The sequence below is a fragment of the Chelonia mydas genome, chromosome 15, assembly GCF_015237465.2.
Source record: "Chelonia mydas isolate rCheMyd1 chromosome 15, rCheMyd1.pri.v2, whole genome shotgun sequence".
NCBI lineage: Eukaryota > Metazoa > Chordata > Testudines > Cheloniidae > Chelonia > Chelonia mydas.
The window spans coordinates 26163505-26177729 of record NC_057856.1 but is presented as its reverse complement, the minus strand read 5'-3'; the positions used below and the strand labels follow the sequence as shown (position 1 = coordinate 26177729).

General features: G+C 44.4%; 1 protein-coding gene across 5 annotated transcripts in view; it reads right to left on the bottom strand.

Moving 5' to 3' along the window:
* The window catches only part of ORAI1 (ORAI calcium release-activated calcium modulator 1), a 32378-nt gene extending 29302 nt beyond the window's left edge, over positions 1-3076 (bottom strand). The window contains exon 1 of one of the 5 annotated variants that reach the window (XM_027820808.3): positions 2625-3076. In XM_027820808.3, coding sequence (XP_027676609.2) covers positions 2625-2738 — 114 coding nt within the window. In that variant the 5' untranslated portion in view covers positions 2739-3076. The remainder of the gene's footprint in view (positions 1-2624) is intronic. The other 4 variants (XM_037878358.2, XM_007058292.4, XM_037878359.2 and 1 more) reach the window with 4 other exon arrangements.
* Between the last annotated feature and the right edge of the window lie 11149 nt (positions 3077-14225).

Sequence of the window (14225 nt, the reverse complement as noted above, 5' to 3'; positions counted from 1 at the left end):
TTGTTTTAAACCTGCTGCCTATTAATTTCATTTGGTGACCTCTAGTTCTTGTGTTATGAGAAGGAGTAAATAACTCTTCCTTATTTACTTTCTCCACACCAGTCATGATTTTATAGACCTGTATCATATCCCTGCCCTTAGTCATCTCTTTTCCAGGCTGAAAAGTCCCAGTCTTATTAACCTCTCCTCATATGGAAGCCGTTCTATACCCCTAATAATTTCTTACTATTTAAAAAGCCATGGTTTTCCTAAAAATAAGATTCAGGAGTACAACTGGAAACCCTATGACCAGCATAATGGGCAGTTAAAGGGACAGTCAACTTTAGTTCTAGTCAGGTTTTATTATTTAGGAAGTAGACTAGACACTACATCTGCCCTTGAGTCTCACAGTGTGTGTGTTTTAAATATTTTTCTATTCCCTGTGGCTATGTGAAAGAACCACACAATCAGTGAAACTGACTGAGGAAGCAGCAAAATTGATTATACACAAAATTCTATCAAATGCGCTGAAAATGAACATAGAGAAAGAGATAGTCTCTTTCAGTTTTAACAACCTTAGGCATTACATGTAAATACTGTGAAAATACTGGATACAGAAGTACTATTTTTACACTGAAGTTTTCCTTTATAATGAAATAAGATAAAGCAAATGCAGTTGTGTTTCTTATTTGAGAGCCGTGAAGTAGGTATTAGGGCTATTTAACAGATTTAAAAATCCATTTAGCAGTTTTTCCACTTCTTGAATGACAGCACTCTAATACTATCCAGTGAATCCAAATGAATTTAAAACCACACAGAGGAAATGGGCTCTAGCAAAAACATCAAAAATAGAAAGATTCTGGTACAATTTGCTGTGTGCAGTAAGACTTTTGCACTAGCTCAGAACCCCCATGAAGTCAACAGGAATCCACATGGGGCACAGCAATCCATGCAACAAATTAGAGGATGGGAGACTTACTGTACATGATTGTAGGAGAAGATGCCTATAAGCTGGACCTAAAGATACATGATCTTCAAGCCTCCAAGGACTTACTCATGCTCTTAAGTTTATGCACATTAGTAGTCCTGAAATAGTGGTATAGTCAATGGGACTACTCACATGTGTAAAGTTAAGAACATGTGTAAGTCCAAAGGCCTGGGGCCTTAAGCTTTAGGTGTAGACTAGGCCTAGGTCAACCTAGCTACACTGCTTAGTTGATCTAAACCCCAGCACAGACATCCTAGGTTGACAGAAGAGTTATTCTAAGGACCTACCTACCAGCTCTCGAGGGGGTGGATTTACTACACAGCAATGGAAAAGCCCTTTCCATTGTGGTAATAAGTGTCAATGCTACAGCAGTGTAGCTGAAGTACTGCAGCTGTGCAGACACAGCCTAAGTTAAGTACAGTGATGATGCATTGTCCAAGAGCCTGATTCTGTACTGAGCACTGTGCCCTTAACTGCTACTGCCAACAACAGGAGTAGAAGTTGTTTATATAATTTCAGGGCCATAACCTGATAATGAAGAGCAGTGATATAGCAATTAATACTAACACTGCATGTGAAAATGAACAAGGTGGCATTAAAAAAAAGCCAGTTCAAAGCATGCATGTAAATAACTCATTTTTCTTCAAAAAATCAGCCTGAAAAAATGCAGGCAAGATTTTGTGGAGAAATTGTTTATGGAAAACTGCTTTATTTTTGTAAGATACAAGATATGTTCAATGTTGTCCCAGTCTACAATATGCAGAATCCCAAGTTTACAGTGAAGTGGAATGGAAGTTCTGAATTATTTCAATGCATTGGAACATATGGATTATATTCTGGTTATAATGAACCCATTCTGTGAGAAGCTACTGTACCTTGAAATAATATACTCCAGAGATGTGCTCACTCTTGGATCAATGGCAAGGAAGACAAAGCAGTCAGTAAGCCAACCAGCAGAATAATAAAACCCAGGAGCAAAATAATTACACATTTTGGACAGTGTTAGTAAACCAAGGAGGGAAGAAAGTAGGTTATGGAAGAAGCCAGTGTATAAATCACAAAATAAAAAATGGTGATATGCAACATTTGCTGTGCAAATCCTTCTAGACCGTTTGAATCATCCTCCAAACCACCTCCTGCTTCATGAACAAAAGACTAAATTCTTCCCCCTCCAGCTTAACTTCAGCCAGGGAGCGAGCCACGGGCTGGTGCTGACAGTCCAGGGTTCAATTCTCCCAAACTCATTGGAGGTGGAAGCACCTGAGCTAAGACGTCCCATTTAAATGGGAGACCAGACACCCAGCCAGTGAATTATCTGGGGAACGCGAGGAGAACGCGATGGGGACCGGGTCTGCAGAGAGGGCGAGGCAGACACACCACACGTCGTCCAGGAACAAGTAAACGGCGCATCCTAATAGATTTAGCTCCTGATAACACAAAGGGCGGGCACAGGCGGTATTTACGGTACAGAAGGGAATATAAACCCGGCTGGGGGCACCAGAGCCAAGAGGCAGCTGGCCGCCCTGCAGGGTACGGTACGCTGTGCCGACCTAGCGGCACTGCTGTCCCCCGGGTTACCTGTAACCTGCCCCCGCTCCCCCAGAAGAGTGCGGCGGCCGGCGCCTGCCCAGCAGGCGGGAAGGAGGGGAGCGCTCACCATCGCGAACCCCGAGAGCAATGCGGAGGTGCGGCTGGAGGCTTTCAGCTTGGCCCGGCTCAGGTAGAGCTTCCGCCAGGACAGTGCCTGCATCGAGTGCTCGTTCAGGCTCATGGTCTCCGGCCGCGGCGGCTCGCAGCGGAGCGGGGGAGGAGAGGAGCGAAGAGAGGGCGCCTGGCCCGGCTGCTAATCCCGAGGCGCCGCCTCCTCCTCCTATTGCTGCTGCTGCTGCTACTTCCTTCCTTTCCTTCCGGCTGCAGAGATAGGCCAGCAGCTGCACCTCGCACCCCCCGGCGCTAGCTCCGCTCCGCTCCGACCCCTGCCGCAGCTCCGCGAGCCCACGCGACAGCCACCGCCCCGCCTCACTGGGCGCCGCGCACACGCCTCGATGGCGTAGCCCCGACTCCTAACCCGACTCCTAACCCTTCCTGCCGGATGCGGGCTGCCCCGCCCTCCGCGTGAGGGGAGCGGCGCGGCGCGGCGCCGGGCGATGTAGGTCCTACTAGTTCCCTTCCCACTCCCAAAGGCCGGGCCTTGCGGCTAGGTCAGCGCCGACTGAGGGGCTGGTCCTCCCCTGTCCCCCTTCCAGTCAGGCTAGCGCCTCTGGTATTCTCTCTCTCCCTTCCTCTCGGGGTAGCCTGGGCTGGAGCCCCTGCCCGTCCGTCCCCCCCGGCCTCCCTCCTTCTCCTCACGGTAACCTGGGCTGGAGCCCCTGGCTCTCCCTCCCCCCACCCCCGCCCAAGGAAGTTTGTTTATATGTGTGTGTGTCATTGACTTTGGGTTCCTTGGTTTGTTTGAAAGTCAGGTTCAAGATATTTTAAGTTGAACAGGGCTGCTGCTCACCTGTCTCTCCATCATCTTCAAGTGGAGTTTTGGGAGCTCTGGGGAAAAAAAAAAAAAGTCAGGCTTAAAGTGGCTCAAGTTGGGCATCCAGTCAGTAGCCGCTTGTGAAAGTGTCAGAGGGGTAGCCATGTTAGTCTGGATCTGTAAAAGTGGCAAAGAGTCCCGTGGCACCTTATAGACTAACAGACATATTGGAATATAAGCTTTCGTGGGTGAATACCCGCTTCGTCTGAAAGTGGTGGCCCTAGAGCTGCAGAGATGAGCTTGGCAGGGGAATTAGGTGGGTTGTCCTTGTCCTCTGATTTATTTATGGCTTATTTTGTTTACTACCAAGTGCTTAAATCAGCCTAAGGCTATGTCTATACTGCACACCCGTGGCAGCAGCATATAGGCTATGGGGAGCGTACACGCTGCAGTGAAAAGCAAACTGTGTCTACTTTGGTATGCCTACACTGCAGTTAAAAACCCATAGCTGGCCTGTGCCAGCTGACTGAGGTTTGCTGGGCTCGGGCTCAGGCTCAGAGGCTGTTTAATTGAAGTGTAGAGGTTCAGGGCTGCCCAAGCCTGGGCTTTGGGACCCTCTAACCTCACAGGCAATGTTCCCTCTAACAGGCCATGTGCGCAAAAAATTTCTTCTGTGCTGCTGCCAAAGCGCAAAAAAAAAAAAAAAAAAAAAGCCGGAGTGCGCGCAGTGTTTTGCCGTGTGCGTGGGGTTTAATATCTGTGTGCGTACGCACATGCGCACAGCTTAGAGGGGACAGTGCTCACAGGGTCCTAGAGACTGGGCTTCAGCCCAGTCCAAATGTCTACTTCAAAATTAAACAGCCCCTTATCCTGAGCCAGTTGGCATCAGCCAGCCACAATTTTAATTGCAGTGTAGACACACCTACTGTGGTGCGTAGCTACAGATGGCAGTGGGAAGCTTCTGGAGCCTTTCCTCAGCCACTCCCCAGTGCATTTCCCTGCAGTGGGGAAAGATTCCAGCAGCAGGATACAACTCTGCTAAACACAGCAGTGTAATGGGGGAGGTACTGCTTAAGGGTGTAGAGAGCCGCATAGAGTATATGCCAACAAGGTTTAGGCCTGTCTTTAAGTAGTGCTTCACTGTCTACACTGCTATTTATATCAGTGCGGGGGGGCATGTGTAGTGTCTGTATGCTACACAGTGCTGTAAGATTTGTGCAACGTAGATGTACCATAAATCTTCATTATGTCACTCTTTTACATTCCCAATTCTAGACTTCCTGAGTCAAATTAATCCCCTCGTTAAACATCCAGATATTTTCCTCACTTTCAAATCCAATCTGGCACTGCAGAATGGGGACAGGGGTTGCAAATTCTAATATTCCAGCACAGGCAGTTGAACTCAACTGCCAAATTCCAACTGCCATGGAACCTTCTGATCCCAACATTCCAAGCACTGGCAGTTGAAGTCCAACCACCAGGCCACCTTCCTTTCACTGTATTTTATAACCTTCTGGTAAAATATATTATTTTTACATTTATAGCAATGCATAATCTCCTTCCTTAGAAGTTTTTAAGGTCAGGCTTGACAAAGTCCTGGCTGGGATGATTTAATTGGGGGATCAGTCCTGCTTTGAGCAGGGGGTTGGACTAGATGACCTCCTGAGGTCCCTTCCAACCCTGACTTTCTATGATTCTAAGATGTAACCACCTGAATCCTAACCCATGCTTCCAGTTAAAATTAATGTAACACCTAAGTACCCTTTGGGAAATTTTCTGTGCCCTACAGTTGGTAGCAGATAAGTCAGAATCAGTAAGTAGTGTAGTGCAGCAGACAATAAATGTTGATGTTTAGATTTTCCACTTCTCACATTTGTCAACTGAACAGGTATGTCTGTCCCCACCCCTTCTTTGAGTCTCTTTTATAAAAGCTATCCTCACCAGAATTTCTCCATCTCCATTCAGTGCTTTTCCAGCTTAATGTTGAACTTTGTTGTTGTTGTTTGTTAATATCACAGAACATATCCCAGGAATAAGTAGTGTACATTTTCTATGTTTTGATTAAACTATTCCCACTCTTGCTATACAGATTATTCTGTAGCCAAAAGTCTACTGATCATTGAGTTGTCAATACCATCTTATTAAGTTAAGAGGAATGTACAAGGGAACCTACTCAGAGATTGTCCATAGGATTTCAGTTAAATCAGTAGAGAGTCACTAGAGTGGGAGAGGTGTATATTGTGGAATCACAACTCTAAGTCATATTTCTCTGACTCGCCATTCACCTTCTGTAAAATGGGCTTACTTCCTATCTCTTATGAGGTAAACACTCATGAAATACTTCACAATTTGTTAATATTTGCATTTGTATAGTACTTTCCATGGAATGATTACAATCTGGCATATTGTTTATAGTGAAACTGAGTAAGATTTTAAAATTGAATGCATCACAACATTTACTATTACTGAGGTACAATGTATTGTTCAATGATCTTATTAAGCATTCACATTGTGGTTTTGCCTACAGAGTTACCAGGTCAAGGCCCCATTTGCTAGGTGTTGTATAAACATCCTGACAGTCCCTGTCCAAAGATAACAATTTAACAAATAATGGAATTCCCACCCCCCACGCCTGCAGTTTTCCTGTGTAGGGATTGCAGACTATGTTGTGCGGAACAGCTTCCAAAATAATTCTGGGACTCCTCACTTGATCTTGCATCCAAAGACTGAGCAAAAGCTCTCAATGCCCTGCCTTTATGTATTAAATACTGCCTAGAATTCCTCCTTACCTGTAAGGGGTTAAGAAGCTCAAATAACCTGGTTGGCACCTGACCAAAAGGACCAATGGGGAAAGAAGATATTTTCAAATCTTGGGGTGGGGAGGCTTTGTTTTGGTGTGTTCTCTTAGGAAGCAGAGAAGCATCAGGTCAGAAAACTCCTTCTCCTATAAACCATCCTAAAAGTCTCTCATATTACAAATTGTAAGTAAAAGCCAGGCAATGCATGTTAGATTATCTTTTGTTCTGCTTATGAATTTTTCCTTGCTGGAGGGAGGTTTATTCCTACCTTAGACTTAACCAAGGCGTACTGGCAAGTACCGCTGAATGAATCCGCCAAGGAAAGGTCAGCCTTCATCACCCATGTAGGGCTGTATGAATTTAAAGTGCTCCCTTTCGGGCTGCAAAATGCACCCGCCACTTTTCAAAAACTTGTAAATAGTCTCCTAGTAGGATTAAGAGACTCTGCAGTCGCCTGCCTTGATGATGTGGCCATCTTTTCTGATTCATGGGCAGAACACCTGGAGCATCTGCAAAAAGTCTTCGAGCACGTAAGGGAAGCAGGGCTAACTGTTAAGGCTAAAAAGTGTCAAATAGGCCTAAACAGAGTAACTTACCTTGGACACCAGGTGGGTCAAGGAACAATCAACCCATTACAGGCCAAAGTGAATGCTGTCCACAAGTGGCCTGTCCCAAAGTCAAAGAAACCGGTCCAATCCTTCTTAGGCTTGGCCAGATATTACAGGCGATTTGTATCGCACTACAGCCAAATTGCTGCCCCACTGACAGACCTAACCAAAAAGAAACAGCCAAATTCAGTTCAGTGGACTGAAGAGTGTCAAAAGACCTTTAACCAGCTTAAAGCAACACTCATGTGTGACCCTGTGCTAAGGGCCCCAGACTTCGACAACCTTTCCTAGTAATGACAGATGCGTCCGAGCGTGGCGTGGGAGCAGTTTTAATGCAGGAAGGACCCGATCAAGAATTCCATCCTGTAGTGTTTCTCAGCAAGAAACTGTCTGAGAGGGAAAGTCACTGGTCAATCAACGAAAAGGAATGCTATGCCATTGTGTATGCTCTGGAAAAGCTACGCCCATATGTTTGGGGACGGTGTTTCCACCTGCAAACAGACCATGCTGCGCTGAAGTGGCTTCATACCATCAAGGACAATAACGAAAAACTTCTGCGGTGGAGTTTAGCTCTCCAAGATTTTGATTTTGAAATACAACACATTTCAGGAGCTTCTAACAAAGTGGCTGATGCACTCTCCTGTGAAAGTTTCCCAGAATCAACTGGTTAAAATCGTCCTTGAAATGTGGAAAATATTGTTAGTTTTTATATAATCAGTAGTATATCTAGAGGTGCATGTGTCTTATTAACTCTGTTTTCTCCTAGAGCTCTAGGAAGAAATCACAGCCAGTGTGGTACAGGCTGTCTGACACCATCTGTGATTTGGGGGCCGTGTCATAACCCTACAGCTAAGGGTAGCCTAGAATTCCTCCTTACCTGTAAGGGGTTAAGAAGCTCAAATAACCTTGTTGGCACCTGACCAAAAGGACCAATGGGGAAAGAAGATACTTCCAAATCTTGAGGTGGGGAGGCTTTGTTTTGGTGTGTTCTCTTGGGAAGCAGAGAAGCATCAGGTCAGAAAACTCCTTCTCCTGTAGACCATCCTAAAAGTCTCTCATATTACAAAAATTGTAAGTAAAAGCCAGGCAAGGCGTGTTAGATTATCTTTTGTTCTGCTTGTGAATTTTTCCTTTGCTGGAGGGAGGTTTATTCCTGTGTTTTGTAACTTTGAACTAAGCCTAGAAGAAGTTCTGTTGTGTTTTTTGACTATTTTGTTACCCTGTAAAGTTATTTTCCATCCTGATTTTTACAGAGGTGATTTTTTCTTTTTTTAAAAAATAAGCCTTCTTTTAAGAACCTGACTGATTTCTCTATTGTCCTAAGACCCAGGGGTTTGGGTCTGTGATCACTTTGTAACCAATTGGTTACGATATTATTCTCAAGCCTCCCCAGGAAAGGGGGTGTAAAGGCTTGAGGGGGATATTTTGGGGGAATAGGAACTACAAGTGGTCCTTTCCCTGATTCTTTGTTAAATCACTTGGTGGTGGCAGCGTACCATCCAAGAGCAAAGAATTTGTGCCTTGGGGAAGTTTTAACCTAAGCTGATAGAAATAAGCTTAGGGGTTCTTTCATGCGGGTCCCCACATCTGTACCCTAGAGTTCAGATTGGGGAGGGAACCCTGACAAATACCCTTTTTGAATGCATAGGCGATTTGTATAATACACTATTTAGCACTTAAACAGCACTTTTCACCTGAAGTGCTTATCCTGTTTTTGTAAGGCATAATTATTTATTATTATTTTTCTTTTATAGAAGGAGAAAGCAAAGCACAGAGAGGTGAAGTGACTTGGCAAAGGTGTCACACCCACAAAAGGGATTCAAGAATCCTGGGTCTTAATATAAAGGTACTCGTTGTGCCACAGTGAGCTTGTGGGTATGGAGAGGTGTAAGTGAGAAAAAGAAACATGCTACCATAGTTAAAGTAAGAACCTGAGAATACAAATGCACCTAGTAGGTAAGGATGGCTCTGCTTTCTAGTCTCAGACATGGGAGAGGACAATCACATCCCAAAGGCAGAAGCTATTTTACATTTGGTTTACTTGCATTGGCTATAAAAGGCACCGAGGGATTGATTTTTCCACCCCATGCATCTTCCGTTATTCACACTAGTGCAGAGTGTAAAAATACTGTCATTCTGATTTGGTATCATTTTACACATAAGTGACAACACAAGAAATCAGGACCTAAACATTTTGTTTTCTTAGTTCCTCTTTTCATGCTTCTCCTGATCTGTAAGTTCATTAATTTAGCTATATATCAAAAGGCAATGATGGAGTCTATACAAACATGACCATTATTATACATTTTATTTAATTTGTACTGCATATTTTAAAGTTACCGAATCAGAGAAATCAGATTGGTAACTTGAAGCTTCAGATCACATTTCCTGGGATTACAGGTTCCTAGCCTAGCAGAGTTGACCCAGCCCTTCATCCTTTCCCAATAAATAAATCAAATATTTAGTTTGGCAAGACATGGTTTTTTGGTCTTGTCTGCTGTATATGAGCATTAAAGCCCCCACAGCACCTGTAAGAGTATGGTTTGCCCTTAAGGTTTTTTCCTGTAAAATGTCTTACGCCCCACTGTTGTGCCATAAGTTATGCATTGGTTGGTTGCTGCCCTCCACCCCAGAGGGGGTTGCATTTCAGTACTTCTGTGCATATCTAACTTTCACATCCATTTGGATTAAAAACCCTGTATAAGTGAAGAGTATTAACATTACTTTTTGCTCAGTTGTCTTTTAAGTCTGTAAGCACACATGCAAAGAAAACAAGTACAAAGAGCATTTTTAGTATTTCTCAACATACAGTAGTGGGATTGTTCAAGACAACTAATTGCAAAGTCATAAGTAGTACCCACGTAAAGATGAACTACCATGCCTTACTTAGAAAGCTGGTAACCAACAGGCTTTAAATGTTTCCTCTCCCACCTCTTCAAACAAGAGCTCTTTAAGGCTCTGTGGTTTAGTTTGTGGGGGAATCTTAACTGTAAAAATATATTTGGGATCAGTGCTCAAAGCCTATGAAAGAGCACAGCTCTACACACATAGATAATCTTATTATCTAGTAGCTTTACTTGTAAGTGCACACGGTTTTGGTTGAACCATAAAATATTAAAGCAGCATAGTTAATCACTAGTTTAGGCTCCATTTCCCAAAATAAATTTATTTTAAAATGATTGTGTTCTAATGTATGAGGCTAATGCAAAAATCTGAAGTGGACTAATGATGTCTGGAAAGGGGAAATTAATAGCATGAAGAAAACAGCTACTCTATGGGTGCTCCAGGGCTGGAGCACACACAGGGAAAAATTGGTGGGTGCTCTGCACCCACCAGCAACCATTCTCCCTGCCCCACCCCAGCTCACCTCACCTCCACCTCCTCCCCTGAGCGCGCTGTATCCCCGCTTCTCCTCCCAGCGCTTGCTGCCGCAAAACAGCTGTTTCTCTGCGTAACAAGCTCTAGGAGGGAGCGGGAACGCAGCCCTCTCAGGGAAGAGGTGGGGCCGGGGCGGGGATTTGGGAAGGGGTTTGAGAGGGGGCAGGGCAGGGGTGGAGGTGGGGTGGGGCCGAGCACCCACCGGCACCAGCAGAAGTCAGCGCCTCTGAACTACAGAATAGTTAAGTCTGTCAGTTGTTCTAATCAACACTCCCTTACTATAGCTCTGTGAGCTATAATAAAAATAAAATAATTGTTCAGATAAACAAGACTTTAGTTCTGTTTAGAAGTTATATTCAAAGTGGGCTGTCTACTACCATTTTGGATCCCCTAGGTGCAATTTTTGGGCGTTATGCTGCTTGCAGAATTGTGTATGTGTTTACTACACAATTTCACAAATGTTTTCCATTGCCTGTAGTGCTACTTTTAGCTTATGTAATGCAATTAAGAAAGTTAAAATAGCAAATCCAGCATGCTTACTTCCTTTGTGATTTTAGGTATATACAAGAATGCTTTTAGTCCATTGTCTCTCTAGTCTGTCCCTCTTTTACATTTCACTTCAATAGGAAAGGTATTGAAACATACAATAATTCTGCACACTGACGCACTGAAGCAGCAGTCCTTGTGTTTCATTCCCCAGCCTATTAATGCATGTTCATATACATCACATCCACATTTCAAACAGCAAAAAGCCACCCGCATAGCCGTTAGAACATAAGAACAGCCATACTGGGTCAGACCAAAGGTCCATCTAGCCCAATATACTGTCTTCTGACAGTGGCCAATGCCAGGTGCCCCATAGGGAATGAACAGAACAGGTAATCATCAAGTGGTCCATTCCTTGTAGCCCATTCCCAACTTCTGGGAAACAGAGGCTGGGGCACCATTCCTGCCCATCCTGGCAAATAGCCATTGATGGACCTATCCTCCATGAATGTATCTAGTTCTTTTTTGAATCCTGTTATAGTCTTGGCCTTCATAACATCATCTGGCAAGGAGTTCCACAAGTTGTATGAAAAAATACTTCCTTTTGTTTGTTTTAAACCTGCTGCCTATTAATTTCATTTGGTGACCCCTAGTTCTTGTGTTATGAGAAGGAGTAAATAACACTTCCTTATTTACTCTCTCCACACCAGTCATGATTTTATAGACCTCTATCATATCCCCCCTTAATCATCTTTTTTCCAAGCTGAAACCTCCCAGTCTTATTAATCTCTCCTCATATGGCAGCCGTTCCATACCCCTAATAATGTTTGTTACCCTTTTCTGAACATTTCCAATTCCAATTTTTTTTTTTGAGATAGGGTGAACACATCTGCACGCAGTATTCAAAATGTGGGTGTACCACGGATTTATATAGAGGCAATATGATACTTTGTCTTATTATCTATCTTTTTCTTAATGATTCCCAACATTCTGTTCACTTTTTTTGACTGCTGCTGAACTTTGAGTGGATGTTTTCAGAGAACTATCCACAATGACTCTGAGATCTCTTTCTTGAGTGGTAACAGCTAATTTAGATCCCATCATTTTATATGTATAGTTGTATAAACATGTAGTTTATATGTATAACCCTACAAGCCCTAGCCGCCACCACCACATCCCTACAAGTGCTAACATTGGCCTTTTAACATAAACTTAGTTTGATCTCTAATTGTTAGAGGACAAACATCTTTTACTTTAACCAAAGTATTAAAATTATAATATTGTCTACCTACATTTTTTCCTCCAGCCTATGTACAGTAAACTCCAACTGGGAAAGAACAAATCCAACAGAGTTAGTTCTTTTACTTCTTTTCCTAACTGCTGGTCATTATAAACCCTAGCATTTCTCTTTCCATCCCAGCCTCCTCTTGAGGCGCTAATTAGAGTCAGCTGTACTTAATTCACTCTCAGCTGGAGGTGCCTCCCTCAGCTGACCCTGAACCCTTTCTGGGAATGAATGCATAAAAGCCCAGGCTGCTGTTTGATGTAGTGGGGCCTTTACATAAGGGCACAATAGGGATAGAATTCCAGGATTCCTTCCTGAGGGCACTGAAAGATCTGAACATCCCATCACAGAGGTGCACCTTTAATTCTGTGCCAGAAATGTACTTTTGTATGTCTTAGAATAGGGATGAACCATTGTAACCCTCCAGCATTCTTAATGAGGTACAATATTCGGCACAGAAATAGACGTGTTTATGCCACCCTCTGCATAGCAGCTTTTCTATAGTATATTGTTAGCCAAATATGCAAATAGTTGTTTCCATTTGTTTCTGTTATTGTCACAGAACAAAACTGTGTTGGTGCAAAATGAAAATTAAAATGGAAGGTTTTGCATAAAAAGTATAACAGATGAGGAAGGGATTGTCAGCAGTCTCAAGCAGTGATAGGTCTAAGGCCATGTCTACACTAGCACTTATGTCAGCAAAAAACACCCCGTTGAGCACCATAAGTTTTGATAGCATAAGCACTCATGCACAGATGCTCTCCTGCCAACATAGCTACTGCCACTCGTTGAGCTGGTTTTATTATGTCGATGGAAGAGCTCTCTCCTGTCGGGATAACACAGCTACATGAGCGCTCTTAGAGCGGCACAGCTGTATCAGTACAGCTTGTAAGTGTAGACATGCAGAGCAGCTCTCCATGGAAAGATGTGGGATGTAGCTTCGAGTTGCAATCACCAAGCTTCCTAAGTGGGAAAAACATTGATCCAGGGGTGGTGGAGCCTTCCCAAAAGTGGGGGGGCCAGGGGCTTCTGCCCCACCCCTTCCCCTGAGGCCCCTCTTCTCCCCCCAAGACCCCACCTGTGCCCCCTCCTCTTCCCCTGAGGCCCCTCTTTTTCCCCTGGAGGTCCCACCCGCAGCCAAGTCTGAAGCCAGAGTGGGGCTGGGGAGCCTGTCCCGCTCCAATGGGGTTGGATGGGGCCACAAGCAGCCCCCAGCCCTTGTCCCCGCCCCTCGGGCCCCCCGCCCAAGGCAGGTGGAGGGACCCAGGCTCCCTACAGCTGCCTGCATAGCTCTTACCCCGACCCAGCTCTGACCAAGAGGCAGGGCCTGGAGCTGCAGCCCAGCAATGGTAAAAGCTGCACAGGCAGCTCTGGGGAGCTGGAGCGTGCCACAACTACCCGGGCTCCTGGGCGGGGCTCCACCACCTGCTGGCCTGGCCGGGGGGGTGGAGTCTCAGGGGGAAGAGGAGGGTAAGGGGTCAGGGTCCCATGGTGAAAAGTGGGAGGGCCATGGGCCCCTGGCCTCCCTGTTCTGGTGCCCCTGCATTGATCTGGTCTGGCTAGAGAGCCACAGAAGTATCTTTTCACATAATGTCCAAGGGCAGCGAAATGTTTAAACATCTGGCTTTTCATGTCCATCCAGGCTAAGATGTCTGACAGGTAGTCCATAGTTTATGAGGAAAGGAAAAAGGTTTAAGGATCTGATTTTAGCAAAATTTATTCTATTTATCAGGAAACAAATTTCCCTATGAGTTCAACAAGGGTGAAATTCACCCTGTCCCACACACAGCCTGAGTAAACATAGCATTGACAACTTTCATGATTCTATCATGACTTGTGAGATAGCAGGTGTTTTTCTTAAAGCTCCAGCTCTTACTGTCACCTGAACATGGACAGGATGTAGCACATTGTGCACATAATTGTACTATAAATAATTTTACTAACGTTAACAAAAACAGATTAATTGTAGCCCATCTCCCAACAACCCAGCCACCCCATGACCATATGAATACATTCACTAGTTTGTTTTATTTTTGAAAAGGAACATTGGAATTGTTGTTCCAATGGCTCACCTAATCCAGTACCCTGGTTGATAGTGGTCAGAAAAAGGGGCCAACACTCTCCCCGCAGAGGAATAACCTGCCCAGAGGGAAATGCTTCCTCACCATGAGGTTTAATATCACTTATAATTTTTGTTATTCCATCTAAGGCAAGTGTTGATGTTCTCATCATTCATATA